Raw genomic sequence first — 15,143 nt, forward strand, 5'->3', positions numbered from 1 at the left:
TTGTCAAACTACTGTGTTTTCTCTTTTTAAATCATAATGACAACCGAAAACATCCATGAGTGGAGAAAGTGGTTTGGTACTATCATTCACATTCTCTGAAAAAAAAAATGCCAAGAAAGCAAAAATTCTGCCGGGGCATGTAAACTTTTGAGCTTCGATCACATTGATCTTTATCAATGTGATCGAAACGTTGCCACAGAAGGCGGATTAAATGTGAAGTTTCTTTTTTCACCAATGTGTGGAGCGCTGTTCTTTGATTATTGTAGTTTTTAGACTTTGTCCCCTCACCTGTGTCAGTTACTACAGATGTGTGATTTCTTCCAGTCCAGCTTTTGCCTGTTGACTTTATGTTTAATGTCCAGGATCTTTAGTCTGATTTGCAATGAAGCATTGTCACCGCCTATGATATCAATAAACTTTTGTGCCTTCCTGTTTATGTTTTGTTAGTCCCTCCGTTCTACTTCCAACATCTGGACCATATTGGCAGAAGAGTGGACCATTATGAAAGAGCAGAATTATCTCTGGGATCTTATGAATATGTTGCTACGCTGGATTACTGCAGAGTGAGCGCATTGTGGACTGCATTTCCTTTCTTCCTTTCTGTTTCTATCTTTGTGTACAAGAACTTTTCTAATCTTCCTCTCTTTTGGCGCAGTAACTTATAACAGGGGGATGAAATTTATTTAACCCATGCCTGAATAGTGTTGGAGCTACAGTGTAGGCGCTAACTCGCATTGACACAAATGTATAGAGATTCTGATTATTTTTTTGTGATTTCACCAGTAAATATAAGTCCCTGATTTTTCTGGAGCTTAATACAGCTGACTGCACGGAGAGCGGTGTGCCAGTAATACTTCCTTGGCAGCATGTGCCAGATTCAAGTACCAACCTGGAAATGCTGGCAAATATAGGAGCTTCAGAAATACGGTGGGCATATAGAACACCGGGGGAAAAATATTGCTAGTTTTATCCTATTGACAAATGTTAATTTCCTAGAAATTTTACTCCATTGCATCTTAATCTTTTCCATCAATGTTTAGAGAATATTCACCCTCCAACATGTCCCCAGTAACTGCTTATATGATTATGCCTCTCTCTTTGCCCACATATGTAATTGTTCTTCTCAGTCGTGCAGTTAACATTGACTACAGCACATGACTTACGGATATGGGACGGACCCCTATTCCATCTTAAAACCACCATAACTACTGTAAACCTAGGCACTAGAATACATACACAACAAATTATTTTGGTTGTCAAAATGGCCACAGCTTTATTTAAATCACAGGAATAAAACAATCACAGTAGGAGTCAGGTGAAGTGCTAGTACATTGGGATTCACAAGTACTGTTATATCCCCAGCTGTCTGACATACAGAACCAGGACGGACAGCCATAAAGGGGCAGCACGCACTGGCTTGCCATTCAAGCAGAGCCAGTAAACTTTCAGGGCACCAATGACCCTATTATCCTCACTCCTGTTACCATTACAACGTCCTTGAGGCTGACCACCAAAGCCGAGCCTGTTGACCACCATGAGGTTTTACATCCTCTCTTAGTTAAAATGAGTCCACCTTAACTTGTCTGCAACTTCCACCTGACTCCTAAACCGCCACCAGAGAGGCCATTTGACACCTTAAATGGACTCGACGCCCATCAACCATGCCTAATAAAGCCATCAACCATTTCTACATGCTATGGAAAGACTGTGCACACAAGTAAGAAAAAATAAAAAATAAAATTCCAGAGCTCCGACAGATTCATTTTATCAATGCCATGCTACCAAGTTATGATCGATAATACGGTAACTACAGCAAAATAACAGTTGCTAAACATCCTGCAATGAGGATCCCATAATGGGGAATGTGGAAAGTAAACAATAATTAAGGTCGTAGCTACAATCTGAATACCTGTATAATGACATCTGTCATGCCTCAAAAAACTATTATACCGCATGTACAGTATTGTAGCCAGCTCTAATAATTCACCAATTCACAGATTTTAGTTCTAGAAACCACCATTATTTACAGTAGCTGTGCAGTAAAATTTCTTAAACCCACTTACTATCTCTACCCGAAAAGTGATGAACATATCAATAGAAAGATATTATAAATAGGAGTAATTAAAAACTATACACAATATAACATCAACATTATAACCGACCATAAAATAACGTTCAGAATATCTGGAAGTAGTAATTTAAGTAAACCTAAAGCAGAAAAAGTCTACAAAGGCATTATTAATAACCCTGCCACGCCAATGTTAATTGTTTTTCATGCACTTGATAACATTTACTGTTGACCTCTCCAACTGGGTCAAAGGCATTGGGAATAGGCATATTGCCCTTCGTGTTAATGCACTTGATTACTTTACCCTTAGCCGCCCCCACTGGCTCAAGGGCACCAGGAGTAGGCACACTGCCCTTTGTGTTAATGCACTTGATTATACCCTTAGCCGCTCCCATTGGCTCAAGGGCATCAGGAATAGGCATACTGCCCTTTGTGTTAATGCACTAGATTATACCCTTAGCCGCTCCCACCAGCTCAAGGGCATCGGGAATAGGCATATTGCCCTTCATGTTAATGCACTTGATTACTTTACCCTTAGTCACTCCCACTGACTCAAGGGCACACAGATTAGGTACATTGCTCTTCAGTTTCATGCACTAGATAACTGCATTGTCCAGACGACAACCTTGAAAGAAACATGGTTTGGTCAATATGAACAGTCAAAAACCGTGCCTCGGCATTCTCAAGTCACATGAAAAAAGAGAGAGGGTCCTTGAAGCTATAGATTGTATTGAAAAGCATGTCTACCTTGTTCTCTTCTCCCCTCCAGCTGCTGTTCCTGGCTCAGAGGAGCCAATTTATTCTATAGGCATGCAAAATATGATGCCATGACCCCAGGGACTTTACCCTAACAGGGTCCTATAAAATATAAATGCTTCTGGAGACCAGGGGGCCATACCGTGATGGTCACCCCTCCATACCAGGAGGCCATACCCGAAATTATTACCCCCTCCTCACCAGGGGGCCATACACGAGATGGTTACCCTTCACACCAGGGGGCCATACCTGAGATGATTACCCCTCAAAACCAGGGTGCCATACCTGAAATGGTTACCCTTCCAAACCCTGGGGGGTCATACTGTGATGAACACCCCCCCCAAACCAGAGGTCCATACTTAATATGGTTAGCCCTACTGACCAATTTATAAATAACTTCAAGGACCCACTGAAAGGAAAGCAAATAACTGTTTGTTTTTTTTTGTTTTTTTAATTCATGTTCTTATTAAAATAAGCATAAAATAAACATCAAAGCATAAATAACATTAACACGCTGTGGGGAGTCCTTGAAGCTCCCAAATCTGTTGATTACCAAACATAAAATGTACCAACAATTACTCCCAGCCGTTATCCCACCAGCTCGGGAGCACCATAGCCACAAGGGTTCCAATGTTCACTTGAATTTCGTGGGGATCCGACAAACCCTTGCCGAAATGCCCCTCAACCTTTCACCAGATCCAGAACCATATTAACTTCCAAAAAGAGGAATCCATATCCCAATGGATCCCCCAGACCAATTTCTAACCAACTTCTAGGACCCCCCCAACCACCAGGCAATCCACTCAGGCCTGTGCTATCCACCATCTTAAGTAATATAAAATAAGCACTTGGTGGGTATACACCGATCCCTTTTTTTTTTTAATTATTATTCACGCCTTTATTAAAACAAACATAAAATAAAACATCAAAGCATAAATAATATTAACACGCTGGTAGGAGTCCTTGAAGCTCCCAAAATCTGGTGATTACCAAACATAAAGTGAACATAAAATGTACCAACAATTACTCCCAGCCGTTACCCCACTAGCTCGGGAGCACCATAACCACAAGGGTTCCAATGTTCACTTGAATTTCCTGGGGATCCGACAAACCCTTGCCGAAACTCCCCTCCACCTTTCACCAGATCCAGAACCATATTAAATTCCAAAAGGAGGAAACCATATCCCATTGGATCCCAAGATCATATTTAACCAACTTCAAGGACCACTCCAACCGCACAAGATGTCGGATAAGTGAGGGTGAAACCATGCAGGTTTACAACCAAGGTATACAACAGGTTAATAATGGAAAATATCCCATCGTAAGGTCCAGAAATAGACAGAGATGGGCAATGCTGTGTTATATGCTGTAACAATAAATGAGAAGCCGCCTGCTCCTCTACAGCAGTTACAGACAGACTTTAATCACCAGCTGCGCATAAATGGTAAGAAATATGTAGGTCTAATATAAGCTGCCTGCAGCCATAGGTGTGTGAGCAGAAAACTGCAAGTTCTGTATCCCAGTCAGTCACTCTACTACATACAATTACAATAGACGAGAGACAGGGCTGAAAACTGGGCCCATGAGGTCTTTTCCAGAGCAATGTACAGCATCACACTAGGAGTGCCCACTCACTGCCCGCCATGTGCGGAGTTATTAGTGCACACTCAAATGTGCCGAGTTACTCCCTGATTATTTATTTTACACATGATAAAACATAATCCATTCAGGCCTGTGCTATCCACCATCTTAGGTAATATAAAATAAGCTCTTGGTGGGTATACGCTGATCATGCAACATACAAGGGAGACATTATGCAGAAACAGGATGGATATATCCAGCAGGCCAGCATGTAACATAAGAGGACTAAAGGCAGCAATAGCTACAGAAATTAACACTAAGCTGGAAATCATGTCCAGGTTATATGTACAGCCAGGAAAATGACCTGGAGACACAGGATGTCTATACCCAGCATGATCCGTATACAGCAGAATGAGGAGTGATATCATGTATACAGACCTGTGGTACAGGTTAAGTATACTGCACAGGAATAGAGCCTTTACACATATACCTCATATAGTGAATAACCTGGTTACACTGGATCTCCACACCCAGCCTCACAGTATGTAACAGAGATGAGGTCACATACAGATCATCAGACGCCATAACTGGGAAGGGGGATAATCCGCACACAGCAGAGTCAGTATACAGTGCACTGACATGAAGTGCAGCCTCTCATCATCATACATATACCATCCCCCGACTGCTCTTCTCACCGGTGTCTCTAATACATGTGACTGCCCAGCACCACCATAGTAATGGCAGACACTGTCTGTGTCCCTGCTCTGTCCTATCATACATAAACCCAGAACTCATGAAGACTCTGTATAATACAGCAGTAATGAGGTATATCAGAAATGTCTGCAGGGAGGACACACAAAAGCTGCCTCTGCAATAAGTGAGGGAACATGGCAGCTAAATGAATTTCTGAGGTAATCTTGATCCCAGATATGATGTAGGAGCTGATACTACCCTAGTACACACTACACAATGTCTGAGGTGAATGCAGAGTAGCATATCAAACATGTCTGCAGGGAGGTCACACAGAAGTTGTCTCACAGTCTGAGGAAAATGTAACATGCACATGAGGGACATGGCAGCTACATGAATTGCTGAGGTAATATTGATCCCAGATATGATGTAGGAGCTGATACTACACTGGTACATGATGTCTGAGGTGAATGTGCTCCTATCAGCTGTAATGTGAGGTGATAACCCCAGTATTATACTCCCTGACACTGCAGACAGATTTCCTGCTCTATATAAGCCCCACCCTCCTCACAGTAGCCCACCCAGGCACATACATACTGTGCTTCTTACTCTGAAAGCAACATCACTCGTGCTTAAAATCTACACCACTTTTCCAAAAAAGCTGCAGGAGTAAAGGTCCACCCATCCCCAAGTCATGTCCTCCTCCGCCTATGGCTCCAGTGGTTTCTAGAAACATGGGGTATTAATAAGAAAAAAAATCACCCAAAATGTGAATGCAGCAGCCTATCCGCAGCGGGTGCTAATTGGCTGCAGTGCTTTATTTTTATACCTTATTGGGCCCATTAATAAGTGGTTGTTTAGGAATGTACAACCCCCTTTGAAGAAAACCAGGTCAAAACTGGCCTGCTTTTTTTTGTTTTAAATCGATTTACAGTTTTTACTTTTTATTTAGTACTAATTTTTCTGATCTTTAATAAGTGGGTGTGGCTCACTGGACTAAGGGGATGAGCCTCTATGAAGTGGGTGTGGTTCACATGACTCTCTAGGGGCGAGTCTTTATGAAGGGGGCATCGCTCATGTGACTCTGAGGTGTGTCTTTATAAAGTGGGCATGGCTCACATGACATTGGGGCATGTCTTTATGAAGTGGGCGTGACTCACATGACTTAGGGGTGGGTCTTTATGAAGTGGGCGTGACTCACATGTTTTAGGGGTGGGTCTTTATGAAGTGGCCGTGACTCACATGGCTTAGGGGTGGGTCTTTATGAAGTGGGCGTGACACACATGACTTAGGGGTGGGTCTTTATGAAATGGCCGTGACTCACATACTTGGGGTGGGTCTTTATGAAGTGGGCGTGACACACATGACTTAGGGGTGGGTCTTTATGAAGTGGGCGTGACACACATGACTTAGGGGTGGGTCTTTATGAAGTGGCCGTGACTCACATGACATAGTGGTGGGTCTTTATGAAGGGGGTGTGGCTCACATCACGCTCTGGGGGCAGGTCTTTCTGTTGCTCTGCATTATTACCCTGTGAGGAGCAGTGCTCCTGGGTGAAGAGCATAAGAATTTGAATTAAATAAAAGACCCTTATCTCTAGAATTGTATGGCGGTTTAAATAAAACAAAAACATAATACTGTGCAGAGCAGCGAGAGTAAAATGAGACACTGCTCACCTTTGACTTGATAACAGGTCTTCTTTGGGCATGCGCACACATCATCTTTTAGACGCCGGGAAACACATAATTTTTGAAGCAGAAAATGCTTCAGGAAAATGCTGGAGGTGTCTTCCCTGAGGTTTCATCTGCGCTTCCATTGATTTTGCTAATATAATATCATAGTAGGATCACCAGAAGAATACACCGCTCACTTCTTTTAGCTGCTTCAAAACTTTCACAGCCTGAAATGGTTAAAAGAAGTGACAAAAGACAGAAAACATGCACAGCAAGTCGTTTTGACATTGCTGTGCATATGTTCATTCTTTTTTTATGCTTTTTCTTTTTTTTTTTTTTTCTTAATGTTTATTTTTAGGCAGGTTCCAGGAGGAATCTGCCATAAAAAATGTTTTGTGCACATACCCTATTATGTAGAGAATTTTAATCGCTGCATTCTTGTGATCTGCCATTTTTTAGTTTGGTTGTCTCCCTACCTTCCTAGGGAGAAGTTGCTTTAAAGGGTATGTACCTAGATCAGAAGTTAACCCCTATGTATAGGCTATATCCAGAGGACCCTTTTGAGAATGAAAGGAGCTGAGGTGTGCATCTCGTTCTCGAGATTGGTGAGGACCCCAGTGGTTGCATCCCCAGCGTTTGAGACGTTATTCCTTTATCATATGAATAGAGGATAACGGCTAATCTTGCTACATACCCTATAGGATTTTTATTGTAAACGTTGGGCCCAATTCATTGCATTTCCCCTTTTCTAAATCTAGTTTTTGGTGTTTTTGACAGTCTTTCATTTGTGCCTAATTCTCCTTTTAATTTGCTCCTTTTTTAAAGTCTGTTATATATATTTTCTCCTGGTTTCTTTATATTGGCCATTGAGTGAGGGATTTTTGTTTTCCATTTGTTTCCTGCTTATTGATCAATTGCAACATTTTAAAAGTCTCAAAGTTTGGCGCAAACATACTCCATTTCCCCTCCACGCCACAGGTATTTTATGTACATCATATATTTTGGCACAAAATTTGAGAAATGTAGAACTTTCAGCAAAAAAGACTCAAAACAGGTCAAAGACAAAAATAAATAGCATGTTTTATTTTTTCCAAAATCCATGAACCACTGTGTCATTCTGAAGCCAAAGTCTAGTAACTAAAAACCCCAGAAATGATGAATTGTTTATAATATTATTATTTTTACTATTTTAAAATATTTATTTTCTAGAAAAACAAGCCTCCCAATCCACCAGCCTATATATTCATGATAGATGTGTCCTACATCAACATTAAAAATGGTGTCGTCCGCTTGATTTGTGAGGAGCTGAAGACTTTGCTGGAGCGACTGCCAAGGTAAAAGTGGTGTCTGTTACAGTTGTTCTCCGGGGATTTGAGATGATTTTTGTTGCAAAGTATAACAGTCTCAAAGGGTGTCTTCCCACATGCTGTATTGATGCATGTTTTGAGGCCAAAACTAGAAGGTAATTTAATCTAAAAGGAGGAAAGTTGAATATTTCTCATAGACTTCTCCTCCCCATAATTCATCTGATAGTGATCCGCTTTAGTTCTCCATAATTATAATTTTCATGTGAGTATATTCCAGTTTAAGTGTGAATGATACCATGGAGGCTTAGGCTTAAATTACAGGACAGAGGATTTTTTCTGTGTCCGGTAGTTCAAAGGCACCACATGGCGGCACAACAGTAAATATGGGTAATTGGTAGGGCGTTCTGTACTGCCATGTTGTCTTGCATTCAAGGATTCTGAGATCCATTCATTGCTGTATGCAGTTTTGTGTGAACATGCAAATCCCCTTAAAAAACATACAATTTATTACGATAATTGTTAAAAAACACCTTCCCAGTGAAAAAGTGGCAAATGCCAAAAATAGAGAGAAACCTAGTCTAGAGTGCTGCACAGCCCTATAATAAGGCCTAGCTGATACCTTCCTGACCGTGGAGGTTGGCACCCTAATAGTACGATATTGGCGCCCCCACTCAACGAGGACTATCCCTCGCTTCCCTAGTAATCCCTGATATCACAAAGGGGAAAACAATTTTCAAATAGTACAGAGATGAAAAAATCAGAATGCCCTAGGACTAGTGCAGACCAGACACAAATACCAAAAATATAACGATAAAAATACATATTAACCATATCATGATATCGTGTGACCTAAAATATCCTCCAAAGGCATGATCAACAGCTGATCCCACTCAGGGGGATAGAAACAGTCAGATACACTGAATAGATAATGAATGGTCACTTATCATGCCTATGGAGAACCCTCAACGCGTTTCCTCGCCGTGGCGGTTCATCAGGAGGTATAACCGATGCTTTCACTGATTTTGTTGCTGCTTCATGCCTGATACCACGATGTATGCAGTTTTGGTATTGTGAAATTTAGGGACAGATGCTCTTTAAAGCACCACTCCAGTGTTTTTTTTTTTCTTTAGCACTAGAGTGGTGCCACTAATATAAGGCCCTTGCCCCCGACATTATACTCACCCCTTTCAGCCCCCACCCCCAGCGTCTTATCCTTTTTCAGCACCGCTCTGCGGTCCCACAGAGCCATCTTATGCCAGAAATTTCTGACTAGCCGGAATCAGAACACAGCACAAGCTCCCAATGTGTATTAGTGCCAGAATGATGGTCTCACAGACTTGCATTGAACAGTGACCTCCGGCTCGCTTCAGCAAATACTGGAGCGATCCCGCAGGTCACAAACTGCTGCGGACCGACAGGTGCAGCGGCGATAGAAGGTGAAGACGGCAGCAGATAAATATGAAAGTAGGGCCAGGGACCTTAGATTAGAAGCAGTACTCCAGCAGTGAAAAGCATTCAAACTCTGGGTTGGTGCTTTAACCGCAACCGATGACCGTATAGATACGTCATGGGACGTGCATTGATGCAGGCTCGGCTTTGAAGCCCATATCTTTCCGTGCACATGACAGGTGATATGATCAGTTGTCATGCGCATCTAACATCCGCAAGTGCATTCATGATTCACCCTCTGCTTTTAACAAGTTAAATGTCGCTGTCAATCCCTGATGGCAGCATTTAACATGCGTTATCAGGAAGAGAATCACAAGACATTGCCATCGGCGCCCCTGTTACATCCTCGCAGGGCGCCGATCAGTTGTTACGAAAGCCGGGGGAATGCAAAAGACCCCTGTGCCTGTCATTGTAAATGTATGAACGCCGACACGTGGCCTTTTATATAAGATGGTGATTTTTGCTACACATAGCAGAACTAAAGCACTGCTATGTGTAGCACAGGCGATCGGATGATCACAACTTTGTGTCCCTCCTAAGCCAGGGAAAAAAAAAAAAGTTAAAGAAATAAAAAAGCACAAGTTTTGCCCCCTTCAAAATAAAACAATTTAAAAGAAAAATGCACATATTTGGTATTGCTGCATTCAGAAATGTTTGATCAAAATATAAAAAATAATCTGATCGGTACATGGCGTAATGAGAAAAATAATAGAAACTCCAGAATTACGTGTTTTTTAGCCGCTGCCACATTGCAATATTGGGCGATCAAAACATCGTATCTACACTTGCACTTTTTTGCAATTTCACCACACTTTTATTTGTTTTTCAGTACAGTATATGGTAAAATCAATGGTGTTATTCAAAAGTACAACTCATCCTGCAAAAAACAAACCGTGGTACTCTAGATGAATGAAAAAATTAAAAAGTTATGACTCCGGGAAGAAGGGGAGCAAAAAATGAAAACTGAAAAATCACTCGAGGTGAAGGGCTTAAAGAGAACCTTTCACCAAATTTTTCATGTTGAATTGGACAGGTGATGTAATAGTGGCTGCAGTGCAGAATAAAACTTTTTTTGTTTGTTTTTTTAATTTCGCGTCTTCGTTGTGGAGATATTAGTAATCAAAGTATTGGCATATTGAGTTAACTTTTTTAAGTCCATGTTGGTGCTATTAGTTAGTTTTCACTATGGGGGATGTACTTCTCCCTGTAAGATGCTGACTAATGATGAGCGAACCTGCTTGGATAAGGTGTTATCTGAGCATGCTCGGGTGCTAACCAAGTGTCTTTGTTTTCGAAAAATAAGTACGAATCCCTGCGTCTGCATGTCTTGTTGCTGTTAAGACAGCTGCCAGACATGCAGGGATTACCTGTTTGTTAGGCAATATCCCTGCATGTGTTGCGGCTGTCTGACGGCTGTGAGACATGCAGCCGCAGACTGGAACATATTATTTGAGCATGCCGAAGCACCCAAGCATGCTCAGATAACACCTTATCCAAGCAGGTTCGCTCATCACTAATGCTGACCAATTATAATCAGTCAGCGACATCTCTTCCGCTATGCTCTGTTGATGTTAAGCAGCAGTATCGCCGGCAGAAGCAGTCTGTGACCGCTCTGAGCCAGCATCGGGCAGAACTGTCTGGTAGTTAGCAACCCCATGATAAAAAAAAAATAAAATAATCCATGAAAACCGCTTTAACTCATTATGAGCCAATACTTTGATTTCTAATATCTCCACAACGGAGACTTGAAATTAAGAGAAAAACGAAAAACAACATGTTTTATTCTAACTATCAAATAACTGACACCACTGTGAATAAGGCACTTAATAAAGTAGATAAGTGCTGCTTTCCTCCCGGTGTCAGATACCAGTGCTGTCCTAGGTCGAGCCATCTATATACCCGTTGAGCCATCTATATGTACACGCCTTCTCCCTAGTGCTGCTCATTACTGACAGTTGGAGTATCACTAGGGAGCAAATGTGTGTATATATAACATTGCCACTACATGGCAGCGCTTCCGGCTGGAGCACACTGTTTTTTTTTTCATTTTCCTTGAGAGCGCACGGGGAGGCACGGCAATGGGAAGGCACTCCCACTTCATACTGCTCGCTTCACTAGGACACCACTGGTATCTGACACTGGGAGGTAAGCCGCACTCATGTACTCAAGTTAAGTGCCGTATTCACAGTGGTAGTTCGGTAGTTATTTGATATTCATATACAGGTGCTTCTCACAAAATTAGAATATCGCCAAAAAGTTTATTATAGTTCTTCAATGCAAAGAGTGAAACTCATATTATATAGAGTCATTACAAACAGTGATCTATTTCAAGTGTTTATTTCTGTTAATGTTGATCATTAAGGCTTACAGCCAATGACAACACAAAGTCATTCTCCGTAAATTAGAATAATTAACAAAAAACTCCTGCAAAGGCTTACTAAGTGTTTATAAAGGTATGTTAGTCTGTTTCAGTTGGCTCCACAATCATGGGGAAGACTGCTGACTTGACAGATGTCGAGAAGGCAGTCATTGACACACTCCACAAGGAGGGTAAGCCACTAAAGGTCATTGCTAAAGAAGCTGGCTGTTCACAGAGTGCTGTATCCAAGCATATTAATGGAAAGTTGAGTGGAAGGAAAAAGTGTGGTAGAAAAAGGTGCACAGGCAACCGGGATAACCGCAGCCTTGAAAGGATTGTTAAGAAAAGGCCATTCAAAAATTTGGGGGGAGATTCACAAGGAGTAGACTGCTGCTGGATTCATTGCTTCAAGAGCCACCCCACCACACACAGACGTATCCAGGACATGGGCTACAAGAGTCGCATTCCTTGTGTCAAGACACTCATAACCAATAGACAACGCCAGAAGCTTTGTGCCTCGGCCAAGGAGATAAATACCTGGACTGTTGCTCAGGGGTCCAAGGTATTGTTTTCAGATGAAAGGAAATTTTGCATTTCATTTGGAAATCTAGATCCCAGAGTCTGGAGGAAGACTGGAGAGATAGACAATTTGAGCTGCTGTGAAGTTTCCACAATCGGTGATGGTTTGGGGAGCCAGGTCATCTGCTGGTGTAGGTCCACTGTGTTTCATCAAGACCAAAGTCAGCGCCGCCGTCTACCAGGAAATTTTAGAGCACTTCATGCTTCCCTCTACCGACAAGCTTTTTGGAGATGGAAATTTCATTCTCCAGCAGGACTTGGCACCTGTCCACACTGCCAAAAGTACCAATACCTGGTTTACAAACAACAGTATCACAGTACTTGATTGGCCAGCAAACTTACCTGACCATAACCCCATAGAGAATGTATGGGGTATTGTAAAGAGGAAGCTGAGAGACACCAGACCCAACAATGCAGAGGAACTGAAGGCTGCTATCAAAGTTACCTGGGCTTCCATAACACCTCAGCAGTGCCACAGGCTGATCGCCTCCATGCCACGCCGCATTGATGCAGTAATTGATGCAAAAGGAGCCCCGACCAAGTATTGAGTGCATTTACTGAACATACATTTCAGCAGGCCAACATTTCGGATTTTAAAATCATTTTTCAAGCCGGTGTTATAAAGTATTCTAATTTACTGAGATAATGACTTTTGGGTTTTCATTGGGTGTAAGCCACAATAATCAACATTAAGCCTGCAAACGCCAGTGTTTCCTCTTACATTTTTTAAGTTTTATTCTGATGTGCAGCCAGTGTTATGACAACATGAGAATTTGGTGAAAGGTTCTCTTTAATCAGTGTTTATGTGTAACTGCTATATGAAAAACTCAGTAATATAGTAAGAAAGTGCCCTGAAAAATATTGTCTAGTAAACTAGCATTTCTGTATTCTGTAATACTGAACTCGCTGTTTTACATTAGTGCTTTTCTCCCACACATGAAATTGTTGAGCAGAGAAAAGTACCATCTCCTGCGACAGCTACATTAATATCTTTAACAGCTATTCCTACTTAAACAGACATTTATTACTTTTCACAAAATGTATGTAGGTAACCAAGGAAATGTTTACTATAATAACAGAGACCAATGGGTCGCACCAAAGAATTCACAGCCTCTGTAGAGTCTCAGAATTTACTGAATGTGTAGCACAATTCCAAAAAGTGGCCCATGATTTATTGAGATTTATCGCCATCTTCTGGCCAAATTCTGGTACTGTTAGTTATGTTACTTTATTGAAAATTAAAGAAGCATTCACATTGTGTTTTATTCATAAAATGTGTGACATGTGCATATAAAGTAGTGTGAATGTGTTCATATACTCAAATACCCAAAAAAAGAAATGAACAACAGAGCGATATACAAAAAGTATATGTTTTAATTTATTGCAAATATTAATCATACAAATATGATAGAAGTAGATAGAAAATGAACAGGTTAAAAAATACAAAGGGTGGCGACACCTTAGTGCCACGTCCAAGCAGGTTGGTGTACGGATCTATAAAAATGCCTAGTAAGAGTCAAAGACAATGCATAATGCATATAAGTTGACTCAAAAAATAGCAGCCATGAGGTGAAGCAAAGGTCTGTCCTAAAGTATTCTCCATTCGTACAGGATTATATAAAGTGCATAGTGCAATAATGTATGGTGGTCAAATCAGACCTACTTACAATAATAATATTCAATCCTATAATGTACAAGTAGAAAATGATGGCAGATAATCAAATATAATGGTCAAGGTGCAGATATTAGTCTATAAGGGCACTGACATTTGAACAACCAGAAGGCTAGTAATATGAAGGCATAAGGAGATACAGGGGAGACCAACCTGTAAGTGGACATGGGAGAAGCAGACCCCATTGCATGTTTCGCAGTGTTCTTTGGGGGGGGGCTTGGTGTCAGGGGTGGACCGGCAACTTTTTATATCTCCAGCAGAGCGCGGCTATTGCAGCTCTTTTGGTGGCACGGCAGGGACCGGGAGTTGGGGACTCTGCATCCGACGTCACAAATCCATGCCCACTGCCGACTCGTCAGCTAGGTGGGCATGGATCGCAACGTTGAAGGAACGATTATCCATGGCACCGGTACAGGGACAGCTGGAGGAAGAGCACACCACAGGGAGAATAGCAGGAGATGATGGAGGAAGCCCAGGGATGATAAGACATAAAAAAAAGTTTTGCCAAAGAGTGGAAAGAGAAATAACATAAGTGAGGTAAATATCTAGAAGTATATATGGAAAGCATATACAGAGAATAGCAAGTGCACATACCTTAATGGTCAAAAATGCCGTCACACCCATATAGTCATATACTCACCTACCACTGCTTTCTCCGGTGTCCAGCGCTGTTCTCTTCACAGTGACGTCACTGCAGTTGAGACTAGCCGACTCTCTCCATGCTCTGTGCTTATGACGGAAGTCTCTTTTACAATGAAAGGATATGGAGCCTCGTTCTAACACTAGAGGCAGATGCACGCAGTCTACTACGTCTGAGTGTCCGCCTCCTGTAGGCATACACTCCCCAAAATGGTGCATGTCAGAGCTCACGTTCGCTCTGCCGTCACCATTACTGTCTATAACCCGTCGGTGCATACGTCCGGACCCCGTTTTGTGGGGGATTTTGGACATATGCCCCGATGGGGACACAGAACGCAATGTTGAAAGCGCCTTAACATTGTAAAAGCCA

General features: G+C 41.8%; 1 protein-coding gene across 5 annotated transcripts in view; it reads left to right on the forward strand.

Annotated features, from left to right (window-relative positions):
* Positions 1-15,143, forward strand: part of SEC24D (SEC24 homolog D, COPII coat complex component) — a 177,895-nt gene that overhangs the window by 88,226 nt on the left and 74,526 nt on the right. For all 5 annotated transcript variants that reach the window (XM_073571857.1, XM_073571858.1, XM_073571856.1 and 2 more), the window contains exons 10-11: positions 448-563; positions 7,978-8,102. In XM_073571857.1, coding sequence (XP_073427958.1) covers positions 448-563; positions 7,978-8,102 — 241 coding nt within the window. The remainder of the gene's footprint in view (positions 1-447; positions 564-7,977; positions 8,103-15,143) is intronic.

The sequence above is a fragment of the Dendrobates tinctorius genome, unplaced genomic scaffold (assembly GCF_039654945.1).
Source record: "Dendrobates tinctorius isolate UK_male_01 unplaced genomic scaffold, ASM3965494v1 ptg000030l, whole genome shotgun sequence".
Lineage (NCBI taxonomy): Eukaryota > Metazoa > Chordata > Amphibia > Anura > Dendrobatidae > Dendrobates > Dendrobates tinctorius.